The sequence below is a fragment of the Ovis aries genome, chromosome 1 (genome assembly GCF_016772045.2).
Source record: "Ovis aries strain OAR_USU_Benz2616 breed Rambouillet chromosome 1, ARS-UI_Ramb_v3.0, whole genome shotgun sequence".
Taxonomy (NCBI): Eukaryota; Metazoa; Chordata; class Mammalia; order Artiodactyla; family Bovidae; genus Ovis; species Ovis aries.
Window position 1 is genome coordinate 21,219,125 of NC_056054.1, and position 15,000 is coordinate 21,234,124.

The 15,000-nt window shown below is 44.0% G+C and overlaps 2 protein-coding genes across 2 annotated transcripts in view; one reads left to right on the forward strand and one right to left on the reverse strand.

Annotated features, from left to right (window-relative positions):
• The first annotated feature begins 4,330 nt into the window (after positions 1-4,330).
• TEX38 (testis expressed 38) lies at positions 4,331-7,212 on the forward strand. Its single transcript, XM_027964499.3, has one exon. It carries the CDS (start codon positions 4,510-4,512, stop codon positions 4,993-4,995), a length of 486 nt encoding a protein of 161 aa, XP_027820300.1. The 5' UTR covers positions 4,331-4,509; the 3' UTR covers positions 4,996-7,212.
• The window catches only part of EFCAB14 (EF-hand calcium binding domain 14), a 38,785-nt gene continuing 30,507 nt past the window's right edge, over positions 6,723-15,000 (reverse strand). The window contains exons 9-11 of the mRNA XM_004001940.6: positions 14,811-14,922; positions 13,752-13,877; positions 6,723-10,178 (exon numbers count right to left, since the gene is read on the reverse strand). Coding sequence (XP_004001989.1) covers positions 10,003-10,178; positions 13,752-13,877; positions 14,811-14,922 — 414 coding nt within the window. The 3' untranslated portion in view covers positions 6,723-10,002. The remainder of the gene's footprint in view (positions 10,179-13,751; positions 13,878-14,810; positions 14,923-15,000) is intronic.

The window sequence follows — 15,000 nt, forward strand, 5'->3', positions numbered from 1 at the left end:
AATGTTCCGGGCGCCGGGGAAAGGCCAGGTGGAGGGCAGGGGATTCGCTGCTCCTGCCTGGGTCCCCGCCCCTGCCTCGATCTAGCGTCCCCGCCCGTCTTCTCCCGGAGCCCGCGACCAGCAGCCCTTGCACGCCGTCTCCTCTTGAAAGCTGCTCAGACCTGCTGGTCCCCACCGTGCTTGCTGCCTCAAATTCTTTAGGCACACGCTGGAGTCGTTGTCCTTCAGCATCGAAGGCCCTTTCAGCAGCTGTTAATCACAGCAGCAGCATCTCTTCACTGAGCGTTTCTATATGCAGGACGCTATCTGATTCACAGCACGTGAGGCAGGTTTCATGAAGCTGAGAATCACTAAGAGATTTGCCCAAAAGCTGAATTTTTTTCAAGATGCCAGCTGTTTCTGAGGTCTTGTCTTCTGCTTCCTGACACCTACCTTGAACTCCAGCCAAACTGAACTACTCTTCTCCCCAGAGACACACCTGGGATTGTCCTTAACAAGTCCTTATACGTGGAATGCTGTCTCTCCACGCAATGCCATCATCTTCTTCATCCCCTGGACTTGGACAGTGACATCAATACCTGTGTCTCACCGGGAGCAGGCCCCCTGTGATGGCACCAATCAGTCCTCAAGAAATTCCTCCTGTCTGGGGGCTTACCTTAGAAGCCCCTCTTGAATGGTGGCCCTCTCAGGGGCAGGGACAGCACTTTCACCTCTGCTCAGCTCAACCTGCATTTTTGGAGATGGGCCCCAGGCCCTGGCCTGTGCTGGGAGTAGTGTGGTGAACTCAGAGATCAGTAGTCCTCTAAGTGTGCTTGCACTGGCTGCTCCCTTTGCACGTGGCTGTCTTTTCATCATGTAGGGCTCAATTCACAAGAGAGCACCTCAAAGGAACTTCTCTTCATGCACCCACATCACTTTATATTCTTTATTCCACTATCTTATTTTCAGAGTAGTTGGCTGCCTGAAATTCTTAGGTGTTTGTTTACAGTAATTCATGGAACTTACAACCTAGTAGGGTGAGGTGCAATATAAATAAATAATGTTAGGTGATAATAACACGTTATGCAAAAAACAACACGCTGAGAGAGAGAGATAAAGGGACACGTGAGCAGAGACCTGAAGGAAATGAGGCATGGTCTGTATGCATATCTGGGGGAAGAGCCTTCCAGATGGAACAGCAAGTGGAAAGGCCCTGATGCAGGAGCATGCTTGCCCTGCTTGTGGAACAGCAAGGAAGTGACTGTGTGAAGGAGGCATGGGGAGAGGCAGTTTGATTTTTCAGGGCTTTGTAGGCTTTGGTTGAGGACTTTGGTTTTAAATCTGAGTAGATGGGGAGTCACTATGGGTTCTGAGTATAGAAAGTGAAAGTAGCTCAGTCGTTTGCGATCTTTGCAACCCCATAGACTATACAGTCCATGGAACTCTCTAGGCCAGTATACTGGAGTGGGTAACCTTTCCTTTCTCCAGGGGATCTTCCCAACCCAGGGATGGAACCCAGGACTCCTGCATTGCAGGTGGATTCTTTACCAGCTGAGCCACAAAGGAAGCCCAAGAATACTGGGGTGGGTAGCTTATAAGCACAACTTTTAAAAAGGATCATTCTGACTGCTGGTGGAATATAGGCCATGGAGGACAAGGATGGAAGCTCTCCTAAGGGTGACTAATTTGTCCTAGTTTACCTGGCATTTCCCGGATTTTAGCATCAAAAGTCTTATGTCCTGGAAACTCCCTCAATCCCAGGCAATCAAGGACAGCTGGTCATGCTGTAGGGGACCAGGTGAGAGAGGATGGTGCGTGCACTAAAGTGATGGTGATGGCACAGTGGTCAGATTCGGGGCATGTCTTGAACGCAAAGCCTAAAGATTTTGCTACTGAAGTGAATGTGGGTGTGAGAGAATGAAGAGCATCAAGGAGGACTGTCAGGTTTTTGGCCTGAACAACTGGAAGAAGTTGCCGTTTACACACAGGAGGAAGGCTGGCGTAGATACCGGAAGATGGGCCATCAGGAGTTTGGTTTTGGACGAGGTAGTTTGAGATAACTTAATAGACTGGCTAGGAGGGATGTCAGTCAGGCTTTTGGGTATATGAGTCTAAAATTCAGAGAAGTGAGCTGGGCTGGAGGTATAACAGTGAGAGTTGACAGTGTAGCTATGATAGTTAACGCCTTGAGTCTGGGGGAGACCACTGAGGGAATGAATGTGGATACAGGGCTAAGGACTGAATCCTAGGGCACCTGACATTTAGAGATCAGGGAAAAGAAGGGAAACTAGCAAAGGAGACTGAAAAGCAGGAGCCAGTGAGGAGAGCCCAGATTAAGAGGAACCAGGAGAGAAATCTAGGCTCATTATCCCTAGGTGCCATGCTGAAGGCTTAAAGAGGGAGTGATTAGATGATGCCAAGAAGCCAATCTAAGCTTAGTTGTGCAACCTACATGGAGGCTGATTTGGGCTTAGTTAGCTTTCTGAGCTGCCCGTATCCTCAGGAGGTGTGAGCAAGTCCCTGACCCAAGCAGTTCCTAGGGATTACTGGTGCATAGAGGAGACCTGCTTCTAGGACTCAAGCATCTGCTGGGAGTTGGGCTAGTTGGGAGTTGGGCTAGTGCCTTCAAACTGGACATGGTGAAATTCTGGGAGCTGATGGAAACAACTGTCTGTCACAGAGTATGGGGTGTTGAGCTGAGCCTTGAAGGATAAGCAGGTGTTTGAGGATGGGGTGAGGGGGAAAGTGGGGAGGGGCACTTCTAGGTGGAGCAGCAGTGTGAGCAAAGCTCCAGAGATGGGAATGGGCAGGGTCTGTTGAAGAGTCACCTGGTTAGAAGGGAAACGTGTATGAAGGATGGGGAGGAAGGTGAGGCTGGAAAGAGATGTACGGACAGATTGTGGGAAGCTCCCATAGGGCCAGATGCCCCAGAAACACTTGCCAACACTTGGCTGAAGGAAGGAAATTAAACAAAAGAGATTGTAAGAGCCAAGGAAGGAGGTGATAACTCAGTCATAGAAGACCTGAGGTCAGGGCTGCCCACTGCTCTGGGTGTACCCTGTCCCAGTTCCCATTCGGGACAGGTATCCATCAACTTTTCCTTAAAGCCTAGGGACACAACAAGCTGCTGAGGGACCTAAGCCCTGTCCTGGAGGCTGCTCTGTGGGTCGGGGATAAAGGACCACTAATTCAGAGCGTGGGTCAGGCCCTGGTAGAAGCAGTAAAGGCGTACAATGTCCAGGAAACACCCCTGCTGGAGTCCCTTCCTTCCATTAGACTTTACAAATGCTGGCCCTGGATGCTCAGTGTTCAGAACTCAGTGACCCGCCTTTAAGGAACAATGGGGTCTGGGCATTCTGGGGACTCCTATTGGCTAAACAGATGAGTAGGTAAGCTCCCTCTCCCCAGAGCCACCAGTGAGGTACCAAGATTTGACTGTATGGATTCCCAAAGGGAGGACCTCAGCCTCCCTGGTGGTAAATGCGGTCCCTCCCCAAACCCCTGCCGCTTGCTTTGTGCCTTTAGGCTTGGGGGCACTCAGGGAAGACCTTTCGCCTGGATGGGAGTGATGACTGCCTCCATGGAAGAGTATTAAAGAGTTGGGACAGGGTTTACTCTAGAAAACTACAGATTTCTTGAGGGCAGAGGCCATGTATCTCTGCCCGCCCAGAGAATATCCCAGGACCATCTCAATTGAATGATTAGGGTTTGGTGAAATGGGATGAGATACTGGTGTCCCATCCACTGGTAAACTGCTACTTTCTTGGTGGTCTTTGCCTGCAGTGAGGCTTCTTATTCTGATGTTTTGGATGGGCCAGGGTTGGGATCCAGGGGCTTGAGTAAGCCTGGGCAGTCATGCTTCTCTAGACCTTACTTTCCTTATCTGTGAAGGGCTAAAGGTGGCCTCTTAAGCTCTCTGAAAATTCTGCTTTGACTGAATAAAAGAATGATGAGGCAAGTCAATGAGAAGAAAAGGAAGGAATTGAGAGTGGTTAAATGGAGGAGTTGTTGTTCAGTCATCTGACTTTGTGACATGGATTGCAGCACACCAGGCTTTCCTGTCCTTCACTGTCTCCCAGAGTTTGCGCAAACTCATGTCCATTGAGTCAATGATGCCATCCAACCATCTCATCCATAGTCATCCCCTTCTCCCGCCTTCAATCTTTCCCAGCATGAGTCTTTTCCAATGAGTGGTCTCTTCGCATCAAGTGGCCCATGTATTGGAGCTTCAGCTTTAGCATCAGCCCTTCCATTGAGTATTCAGAATTGATTTCCTTTAGGATTGATTGGTTTGATAAGCAGAGGGGACGATGGGTGAAAGGGCTAAGGAGAGGAATGAGAAACAGCTGAGACTCCCCCAACTACACCTTTCAGCCAGCTTATTCTTTTTTCTTGTTGCCTTTAGTGTGGGTGTCACTGTACTTTGGATTCCTGGGGCTGTGTTCTGTGTTAACTGGCAGCTGCATTCTCTTTCTTCACTGGAGGAAGAACTTGCGGCGGGAAGAGCGTGCCCAGGAGTGGGTGGAGGTGATGAGAGCAGCCACGTTCACCTACAGCCCGCTGTTGTACTGGATTAACAAGCGACGGCACTATGGTATGAACGCAGCCATCAACACTGGCCCTCCCCCTGCTGCCACCAAGACTGCGACTGACGCCCAGAATTCGGATCGCCCCTGGGAGCTGCATGTCCCTGAGAGCAGGAGCTGTGCTGCTCAAGACAGCAGCCCCAAGGTGGAGGCCCCCGGCCCCCTGCATCCTGCAGTGCAGCTGGCACCACAGCAGCCCCTACCTTCTTCCCCAGTGCCGCGGCCCCGGGCCAGCTCCCCACTCCCAATTCCCATCTTTCAGGAGGTGCCCTTTGCCCTCTCCCTGTGTAACCTACCCCCGATGCTGAACCACTCGGTCTCCTACCCTTTGGCCACCTGTCCTCAAAGGACTGTCCACTTCAGCTCCCTCCCCACAATGGCCCAAGGGGACCACTGCTTGAATGCCAAGCCCTTTGCTTCAGAACTGTAGCCTCCTCTCACTGAGGCTGGAGGTATCCTGGGCAGAACAGGAAATGGAGCTGACCTCAGGGAGGTGGTATTGACACAAGGCCAGGGCCCATGTGGATGTCACCTAATGAAAGATTTAAAAAGTCCAAGGCTCCATGTGTCTCATGTGTTGTTACGAGGGCAGTGTCTGATGGAGGGCATTTTGCAAACCAAGCTAAAGGTCAGGGTCTCACCAACATCAGTGGGAATGACTGTGGGGAGACACACTGAGCCAGTACTTGTGATGGGCTCAACATCGCTCTGTCTGTTATTTCAGAATAAAACCATGTGCCAGACCCTGGGTCAGGTGCCCAAAGGCACTGCTGTTCTGTGGGATACTGAGGACAGCCACAGAGTGACAGTCACTTAGGATGCATGAGCAATGGTGATCCGTAGTGGCCAAAACAAGTCAGTGTGAAATCTATGAACCACGCTGCACTGCTGCTTGAATTGCATTCTTTGTTAACATCTGATGTATTGTCTCTACATTATTTCTAATACAGGAACACTGTCAAACAGATATCACAATCTTTCTCTTACAGATCGAGAGTTTCCAAGGGCATTTCGCATATCATTTAAAAAAAAATTTATTTTGGCTGTGCTGGGTCTTGGTTGTGGCACACCAGATCTTTATTTGAGGCATGTGAACTCTTAGTAGTGGCATGTGGTATCTAGTTCCCTGACCAGGGATTGAACCCAGACCCTCTGCATTGGGAGCAGAGTCTAAGCCATTGGACCACCAGGGAAGTCTGTCATATCATGTTGCAAAGTCTCGAATTTATGTCTGCCTGGCATCAAAGTTCCTGATCTTTCCACCATTCACCATGGTCTCCATTCCCTAATGTCTTTTTTTGAAAACTCTTGGAAAATGATTTGTGTGTGTAGGGCATGATTAACTTGGTTCACAGATTGACTTGGCAGCGGGCTGGCCAATGAACCTTCTAAAAGTAACCATTTAAAAAAAAATCTTAAAGGGATTCATGGCTTCTCCCAAAGTTAAGATCCAGTACATGTGAATATTATTTTTTGCATCTTCTGGAAACTATTCTAAAAGGAGAGACAAAAATAATACTGGCTATTTGATCCCAGTTCAAATCTAAGAACACCTAGTTCTGCTCCAGGATATAAAATTTTCCTTCACTTTGGAAATGAGAAAATCCCCTTACTGTATTTACGAGCTAGGCTTTATGTATGGTTTTTCCTGAGAGGAAAGGCCTCCCAGATTGTGCGTGTGTGTAATCCCAGAATCTAGCAACCATGTAGAGCTAATTAAAAAATTTTTGTGTAAAAAAAGCCCCAGCCTCCTCCTCTATGACCCTTATCTTGCAATGGATTTCAAGCCTTCTTCCTTCGTTTTTCCTGAAGACATGGAATGTGTCCTGTAAACATGCTCCTATAGTGAACCTCAAAATAAAAAGCAGGTCTAAGTGGAATTTCCCTGGTTGATGCAGAGTCAGGGGCTTTACTCTTCCCTCACCCTGCCCACATCCCCACAGATGCCAAAACACCTTCATTTCTTCAGGCCAAATTGGGCAAATCTGCAGATTCTTCAGTGTTACTTTCTGTCCAGCATCTGTTAGGCTTTGCATTCAAAAGGAGGAAGGAGTCCATAAAAATAAGGATCAAAGTAGATTTTTCTTCTTAGTAATGGGGGGAGGGGCACGTGAGCCTTTAATCATAGACACAGTGGAAGAAAAAAGCAATGTTTAATTTAGATAAATTAAAATGGTTTTATTACTGATATGAAATTAGCAAAGCCCAAATCAAGTGATGGAAATCTTGAATTCACTCCCTAAACAGAACTAAAACTGCTTAAACATTACCAAAATAGCTCCACTAAAGCAAAGTAGGCTTACATTTCTTAATATGAGAAAACAACAAGGTAGGTTAGGTTCGTATAACAAACAATATACGCTCTATAGTCTCAGGAATACCCAAATGTGTTCTGGTTTGGATATGAAAGAGAGGACCCACATCTAACTGGTATTGTGTTGGTAAGCAAGCCAATGAGGTGTGTAGCAAACAAAAGCTGTCACTAAAAACAACTCAACAGCAGGCCATTATGAGTATGAGCCCATCTCAGTCAAAATCTTCAACTGTGACCACCGAGACCAGAGCGGGAGGGGGGCAGATGGGGCTCTGTCCAGCAACAAAGTGAGGGAATGCCGAAGGCAGGGAAAGCAGCTAGCAGTAGGTGGAGGGTGTCCACACTCTTCAGCTGGGCTGTAAAAGACACAACCCTAAGAGCCAGGCCCTTCTCTGCCTGTAAGACAACACTACTATTTAGGGATCTAAGCCAGTTTGTTCGAGTCTTCTCTTCCTTTAATATATTGCCCCTCGATTTATGGGGGGGAGTCTCTTTAGGTAAACATTATACCAGATAGACGGCAAAAGAAAAACAGGACCAAGAAGTCATGCCTTGGGTAACTTAGGAAAGCAGTAGGAGCTGCCAGAATGAAGAGATAAAAAAGCATTTGAAATGAAAACCGACACCAAAACTACTAATTCTACTCAGCCTTCCTCTCAGGATTGAGGTGTGGCAGGTTAGGCTTGATTACAGATCAACATACTTTGGGTAAGTTAAGACGACTTTCGAATAAAAATTCCAAATTAATACTGAATGATACTGATTCATATTGATGTATGGTAAAAACAAACACAATATTGTAAAGCAATTATCCTCCAATTAAAAATAAAAAAATAATGAACAATATAGGCTTATGGGAATTCTTTTTTTAAGCTGACAAATATGCTTAACTTAGAACAAAGGAGTTCAAGATGTCTTAGTTATGCCTGGGAGATATAGCACTTTCCCAGGTGCTGTGACAAAGGTATTCACAGGTCTGAGTGTAGAGGAACACCTCTGCCAAATTTGGTAGGGGAGAAGATGGCACCATCCACCTCGAGATGGGAAGGACAGAGGATAAACTAAAAGCACAGGTGATGCAAAAGGAAAGTACATACAAAGAGTAAAGGTGTCCTCAGAGTGTCTGCCTATGAATAAGAATTTGAAACTAAAAAGGACAAGCTACATTAACCTCAAGTATATTTCTTATAAATCAATTCTCAAAAAAATACCTTCCAGGTACGGACATACTATTCATGGTACAGTATATACAAATATAGCAGTATAATTTATTGCTAGAATTTTATTTGGTTGTTACAAAACTTTCAAGGGTATATATATTAAAAAAGGGGGGGCATGAAAGGCAGCCAGAAGAGTAAGTATCTTCAAGTTACCTAAAGTGCCAGACTAACTTTATACTATACTTAAAACTTTCCAAGAACATAAAACAGCACAGATAGGCAAAGGAATTAGAGAGAAGCATGAGCCATAATGAGGTAAGCAGACACATTCATGGGAAAAGACTCCATCCTGCCTTAACTCTAAGTTTTAATATCTCTAGGGAAAAAGTAAGGTTAGCCAACACCAAGCTGAACATCATATGAAGAAAAAAACCAGCCCTTAAACATTTAAAGGTGCTCAACTGTATCCATGGCTAACAGGGAAACCTGGACAAACTGAACATGGAAACAAACTCTACCAAAGAAGTCTCAAGGCTTCTCTAGTTTCTCCCTGACTTGGCCGACAGCACAGTTAAATTCTTCAGTTTCCCTTCTGTGTAGCCTGAAGATTGCTTCTCAGATCAACATAGCACAAACACAGGTGACATGGAGAAACAATTCCTCCTAGTCCAGGGACCTTCAGTACCAGGGCTACAGAAGTATTTAACGGGAGGATTATACTTGCTTGTATTAGATGTGAAAAAGCTTGCTGCCATCATGTGAAGCCTCTCCTCCAGGCCTGCCTGCCATGCTCTCTGGACAGAAAGCCTCTAGTTATTTCTGAGCTGCAGTTGTAAGGAAATGTAATATGATTTCAGTAGAATTGTTTCATTTTACAACCTTTTCGGCCTTAGTCAGCCCACAGAGGAACACATTAGGTTCCTGGTTAGCCCCCAGGTAAAAATCTCAAGAAGTTTCCTGGATCAGAATTAGAGGCAGCGCTTTTCTCTATAGTTCCAGAATAGCCAGGCTGAGACAGTGGCCAAGGGACTGCAGCCCTGCCATTCAGAATGGAGACGGTATCAGAGGTGAAAGTCAGTTAGAGCTTAAAGGTAGACTTGAGTGGATGGGTGGGGGAAGATAATCTAGCTCACTCAGGGGGGAAAACTCAGTGGCTCCTACTGGATTAACTTTTTATGCATATAAACCCTGAAACAGGATTAAAATGAGAAAATCCCCAGCAAGACTTCTGGTTCACAGGATGGGAGGACAGAACAAATAGCCAGGTCTTACCTTCCTGAGTCTAGAGGCAGCCCTGTCCCCACAGTGTCCACTCCCTAAATCAATTCCCCCAGCATCAGGCCACACCCCATGGCAGCACCTAAAGATGTCTTAAGGAGACAGGGACATAGCTTCAAGCTGCTACCAGGTAAGATTAGCAACTTTTAATAACAAGTCATTTGTTTACATCCTGTTTCAAACCATTTTTCCCACTTCTCACAAAATATGCACAACTCTTTCACTTTAAATATTTACAAACAGAAAAGGTCTATCTGTTAAAGGAAAGACATTTTCTGAGTCTGTATAAAGTGCAGCTAATTTAAGGCAAATTTATGTGAAATATAAAAGGTGGCTTAGTCTCTCTATATACACATTTTCCAGTTGTAAAAGATAAGGTCTCCTCCCCTCAGAAAAAGGAAAGAGAAAAAAAGAGGGCTTGACTTTTTTTCTGGCAATTTTAAAATTAAGATCTTACTGGTTTCAGGAAATCATAGATTTCTGAATATCATAAGTAAAATGGTCTTTTTTAAAAAAATAACTTTTATATAGCTTTTTCAAACAAGTTAAAAGGTGACAATGTGTCTGCTACTGTAGTTTGGAGGACTGGAGGATTGATGGGTAGGTAAAAGGGTTGTTTGTGTTAGCTGAGCAGATAATAGGTAGTCCACAGCATACATCCACTTCTGAAATGAGCCTAATGAGGCTAGACACCTAAAGCTGCTCTCAGCTCCAGGAATGAGTATCTTCCATCTCCATCAGAATCAAACTCTCTTAAACGCTCTGGTTCTGGTCCAACAGACTCTAAGGTGTCCTCGATTTCCTGGTAGGTCAGCTTCCCATCCACACCCTGGCCAGTCTTATGGAATAAGCCCTGAAGATCTGTTAAAAAGGAATCACAAAAACACGTATATACCTATACGCATAGCTAAATTTAGTTAACAGTTTAAAAAGTAGTCTCAACTGAATTTAAAGCACTAAAAGAAAAGCTACTTTGCAGACTTTGTTCGCCAAAGGTAAAGTTTAAGGTCTCACTAAATCTCAAAGAGGAATTCTTTTTGCTTTTTAAATTTATATGTATTTATTTTTGGCTGTGCTGGGTCTTTGTTGCCTTGTGCAGACTTTTCCACTTGCGGCAAGTGGAGGCTGCTCTTTTTTGGGATGTGTGGGCTTCTCACTGAGGGGGATTCTCTTGTTGTGGAGCACAGACTCCAGGTGAGCAGGCTTCAGTAGTTGCAGTAGTTGTGACTCACGGGGATTAGTTGCTCTGCGGCATGTAGAATCTTCCTGGACCAGGGATCAAACCTGTGCCCCAGCAATGCAGGTGGATTCCTATCTGCTGAGCCACGAGGGAAGTCCCTGAAAGACTAATTCTTGATCCTTTAAGGATGAGAGAATACTGGAGGGCACCATCCTTCCAAAATAGAAGCAGTGACAGATAATCACAGGAGAAGTGAATGGACTAGCTTTCTCTCTATTCAGGGCCTTTCTTTAAGATTTTCCAGATTTTATTCTTATGTTGAAGGGGTGGAAGGGATGCAGAAGCCTAAAGAGCTAACTGATAGGAACTCTGATGGCCTATAAAACAGACTATGGCATATTGTCAATTCAATAGTTATTATATAATCCAGTAGTTCCATTCCTAGGGTATAAACTCAAGAGAAATAAAAACGTGTGTCTACACAAAAAGCTGTAAATGAGTGTTCACAGCTTCATTGTTCCTAATAGTTAAAATGCAGTATATCCATAGGATGCAATATTATTCAGTCAAAAAAGGAATGCAATATTGTTGCACACCACAAAACAGATAAACCTTGAAAACATTGAGCTAAGTGAAAGAGGCATATTGAAAGAAAGAAGCACACATAAGACCATGTATCACATGATTCCACTTACATGAAACACCCAGAACTGGCAAATCCAAAGAGAAAGTGGTTGAGAGATTAGTGGTTGCCAGGGGTTGGGGGAAGGGGGATAATAGGATGTGACTATTCTCTTTCTGAGACTGACCTTCCCTACTCTCCCACCCTGGCCAAGAGCGGGCCCTGTAATGAATACCTAGGAGGGCCAACTGTTTATATAATGTTTAACAAGGGCTTGACTGTGTCCCCACTGAATGACTTAGTATTAATGATTCAGTCTCTAGAACAGACTTATGGACATGGGAGAGTGGGGAAAGAGAGGGTGGCAAATGGAGACAGCAGCATGGAAACACATAGATGGCCAGTGGGAATTTGCTGTATGACTCAGGAAACTCCAACCAGGGCTCTATGACAACCTAGAGGGGTGGGAAGGGGTGAGAGGGAGAAGGGAGGTTCAAGAGGGAGGGGACATATGTATACCTATGGCTAAGTCATGTTGATGTGTGGCAGAAACCAACACAATAGTGTAAAGCAGTTATCTTTCAATTAAATATAAACAGTAAAAGCAATAGATTCAGTCTCTAATACCAGAGGACAGTACTGTCAAGCAATTTTGTTGACAACCTTTTGCGTAAGTCCCTACTTTCAGTCCTAAGAGCCCCAGCAAAGCAGCTATATAAAGCTCTCTGAAAACCAGGAAAGCAATGAGACACTTGTTCCCAATTCCTGCCACCAAGTGGTCAACTGGAAAATGTTTTCTGTGTGTGTGTGCGAGCATGTGTGTACACATGGTGCATGAGTTTATAGAATGTGTTAGACACTCTACAAGAGTATTCTAATAAAAATCAGATTGTTGCCTCAGGTCATTTAAAAAATGTACTCATTCAAAAGTGTGCACCACCTATATTAGGGATTGAAGTATAAATGTTAAGATGGCTATTTCTTAATCTGCTATAACAGTCTTTCCTCCTTTTATTTCATCAATTCTTTTTATTTTTATTTTTTTTATTATTTCATCAATTCTTGATGTAAAAATGAAGAGCAGGAGGAGGCAACTTCTGTTGCCAACAAATACAACTTAACATGCTCCTGTCTCCCCAGAAAATAGAAAGAAAAAAAATGGGGATAGGGAAGAAAGTATTTAAATGGCAATACATATTAAAAAAATTTTTTTTTAATTGAATGATAATTGCTTTACAAAATTAGGTTGTTTCCTGTCAAATATCAACATGAATTAGCTGTAGGTATACATACGTCCCCTCCCTCTGAACCTCCCTCCCGCCTCTCACCTCTTCCCACCCCTCTAGGTTGTCATAGAGCTCTGGTTTGAGTTTCCTGAGTCACAGAGCAAATTCCCACTGGGTATCTATTTCACATATGATAATATAAGTTCCCATGTTACTTTTTCCATACATCTCACCCTCTCCTTCCTCCCCCTGCCATGTCCGTAAGTCTGTTCTCTGTGTCTGCTTCTCCATTGCTGCCCTGCAAATAAATTCATCAGTACCATCTTTCTAGATTCCATATATATGTGTTAGTATACAATACTTATCTTTCTCTTTCTGACTTACCTCACTCTGTACAATAGGCTCTAGGTTCACCCACCTCATTAGAACTCAAATTAAATGGCAATGTAAATTTAAGTCTCCTATGCTTTAAGAATTAATTGTAACCTATAGATAACTTATTCACTTAACAAATATTCACATGTCCCAGGCATGAGGATAGGGGCTGGGAGTGAAGTTAAATGTTATAGCTCCCCAGGAAATTACAACAGTGTGACATGTGCAAACATAAGATACTGTGAGTACACACACAAGAGGAGCCTAGTCAGTCCTGGGAGGAAAGAAAATGTTTCCTGGTGGAAAGGTTTCTAAAGTGAGGTGAAGAGTCAGGCAGAGAGGGTGATAGGAATGGATGATTTTCCAGGCAGTTAGCAAGTGCAAAATCAGGAGACCAAACATCACAAAGAGGGATGGAACACACACTGCTGGAAGCAAGACAAACACATTTCTCTGTGAATCAGATCCTCCCTACTAACATTTATCTTGCCGTATCTCAGCCAAAGACCCCTCATTTTTGGAGGACTTCTGACAAACAGGGTCGACTTTTACTTTACTTTGCTAGTCTCATAGTATTATGTTTGCTTGTCTTGTTCACTGGACTTTTATATCTGTGGAGAAAGTGAGACAGTATCTTCTTATACTGTATTCTTACTGCTTACACTGGGTCTAACTAGGTACTCATTGAATGACTGAAGACTCTAATAAACATTCACAGAGAGATAACATAGTGTAGTGCGGTTAAGAGTAAAAGTTTCATTGTCAAACTGCCTTGGTGTGAATTTTGCCTCATCAGTTATTGGCTGTGTGGACTTTAGGCAATTCCCTATCGGTAAAATGGGTATAATACATGACTACTGATGGTCCCAGGATTGTCACCAGGATTATATGATATAATGCATATCAAGTATCTGGCCCACAGGAAGTGCTCAACAGTGTTAGATATCAGTCTTTATCTTACAAGTTAAAAAAGTTAGAAAGTTGCAACTTTGAGATATTTCCTCTATCATTCCATAATATAAAAATTTTACCTTCGATGCTAGAAATTCCTGGAAGGGAAATAGGTCTTAGCTGGACAGCTTTCTCAATCTGGTCTCCAAGAGACTGTGGGAATTTTGGCAATGTTGATGGCTGTGATGTGAAATTCTGTACTTGCTCTGTAACAAACAATATACAGTTTTAGTATTAACAGTCTAGTCTGACATAAAATTAAACCAATATTGAAGGTCACTTTCAAACTTTAATATTTAAGCTTGAAGCTGTGGTCCCAACTGGATGCTCTTACAGTTCAAGTTAGCATTATACATGTTTAGAGGTTGAGAGTTCAAGCTGAAATGAGAAAAGCATTGGGGATTTGACATCGTAGGAACTCTGCTAAGAGCCTGATTTGAGGGTACGTGTCACCAGACTGGCTGTACTGAAAGAATGCTACCATACAATTATGTAGCACAATGTCAGGGCAAGGCCTCCCACTGTACTTTTGTCTCCCACGTAAAAGAGAGTAACAGAAGTTGTATTGCTTTCCCCAAAATGAAAAATACTTGTGGGTGGGTAGAGGTCAAAATGAACATAATCTAGTGCCTTGGTTACATCATGAAGCAGCACCGGCAGAGGTTGATGCAACTGCTAATATCGATTAGGTTATGTCCCTGCCTAAAGTCAAAGGCCCTTCCAACCCAATGATCCCACATTATTACTTGTTAATGGCTTTTCAGGAGGACTAATATTTATTTTTAAGTAAATTTTATGCACTTACAGAAATGAAGACTCCCGTAAACAACATTTAGGGCTGGTTTAATACACACTATGACAGTAATGTTTCTGCCTATAATTGGATGCAGACAGCATGGAGAAGTCTATTTCCAGCTAAACATTACCCATTCTTCCCTTAATAGACTGGAGTACAAATCATGTGCAAAATGGGCTTTTTCTAAATGAAAGCAAAGTGTAGCAGCTTCAACTCGGTGCACTCAGGCATCATTCACTCCGTGCCATCAGTCCTGCCAGAACACCTTTCCCCATTCCCCGTGTGGGAGGCGAGCTGCCCAAGCCTGCGTGAAATATTCAGAAGCCAGTCCTGAATATCTTACCTTCATTGGCAGTCTCTGGAGGCCTGCTGCTCTCAGGTTTGTTTGTGAGAGCACTTATTAGCTGCAGCTTCTCTCTAAGCTTAGATACCTGAGAATCTGAACTATCTTCTTTCTGTCCAAAACAAAGATAACAGAAGATTTAAGGCACGAGGAGGACCTCATCTGATTCTTCATGATATTCCCAAAGCCT

Bases quoted from the DNA above. Each gene is read 5' to 3' on its own strand.
- TEX38 (XM_027964499.3), top strand. From the start codon at position 4,510: ATGAGAGCAGCCACGTTCACCTACAGCCCGCTGTTGTACTGGATTAAC.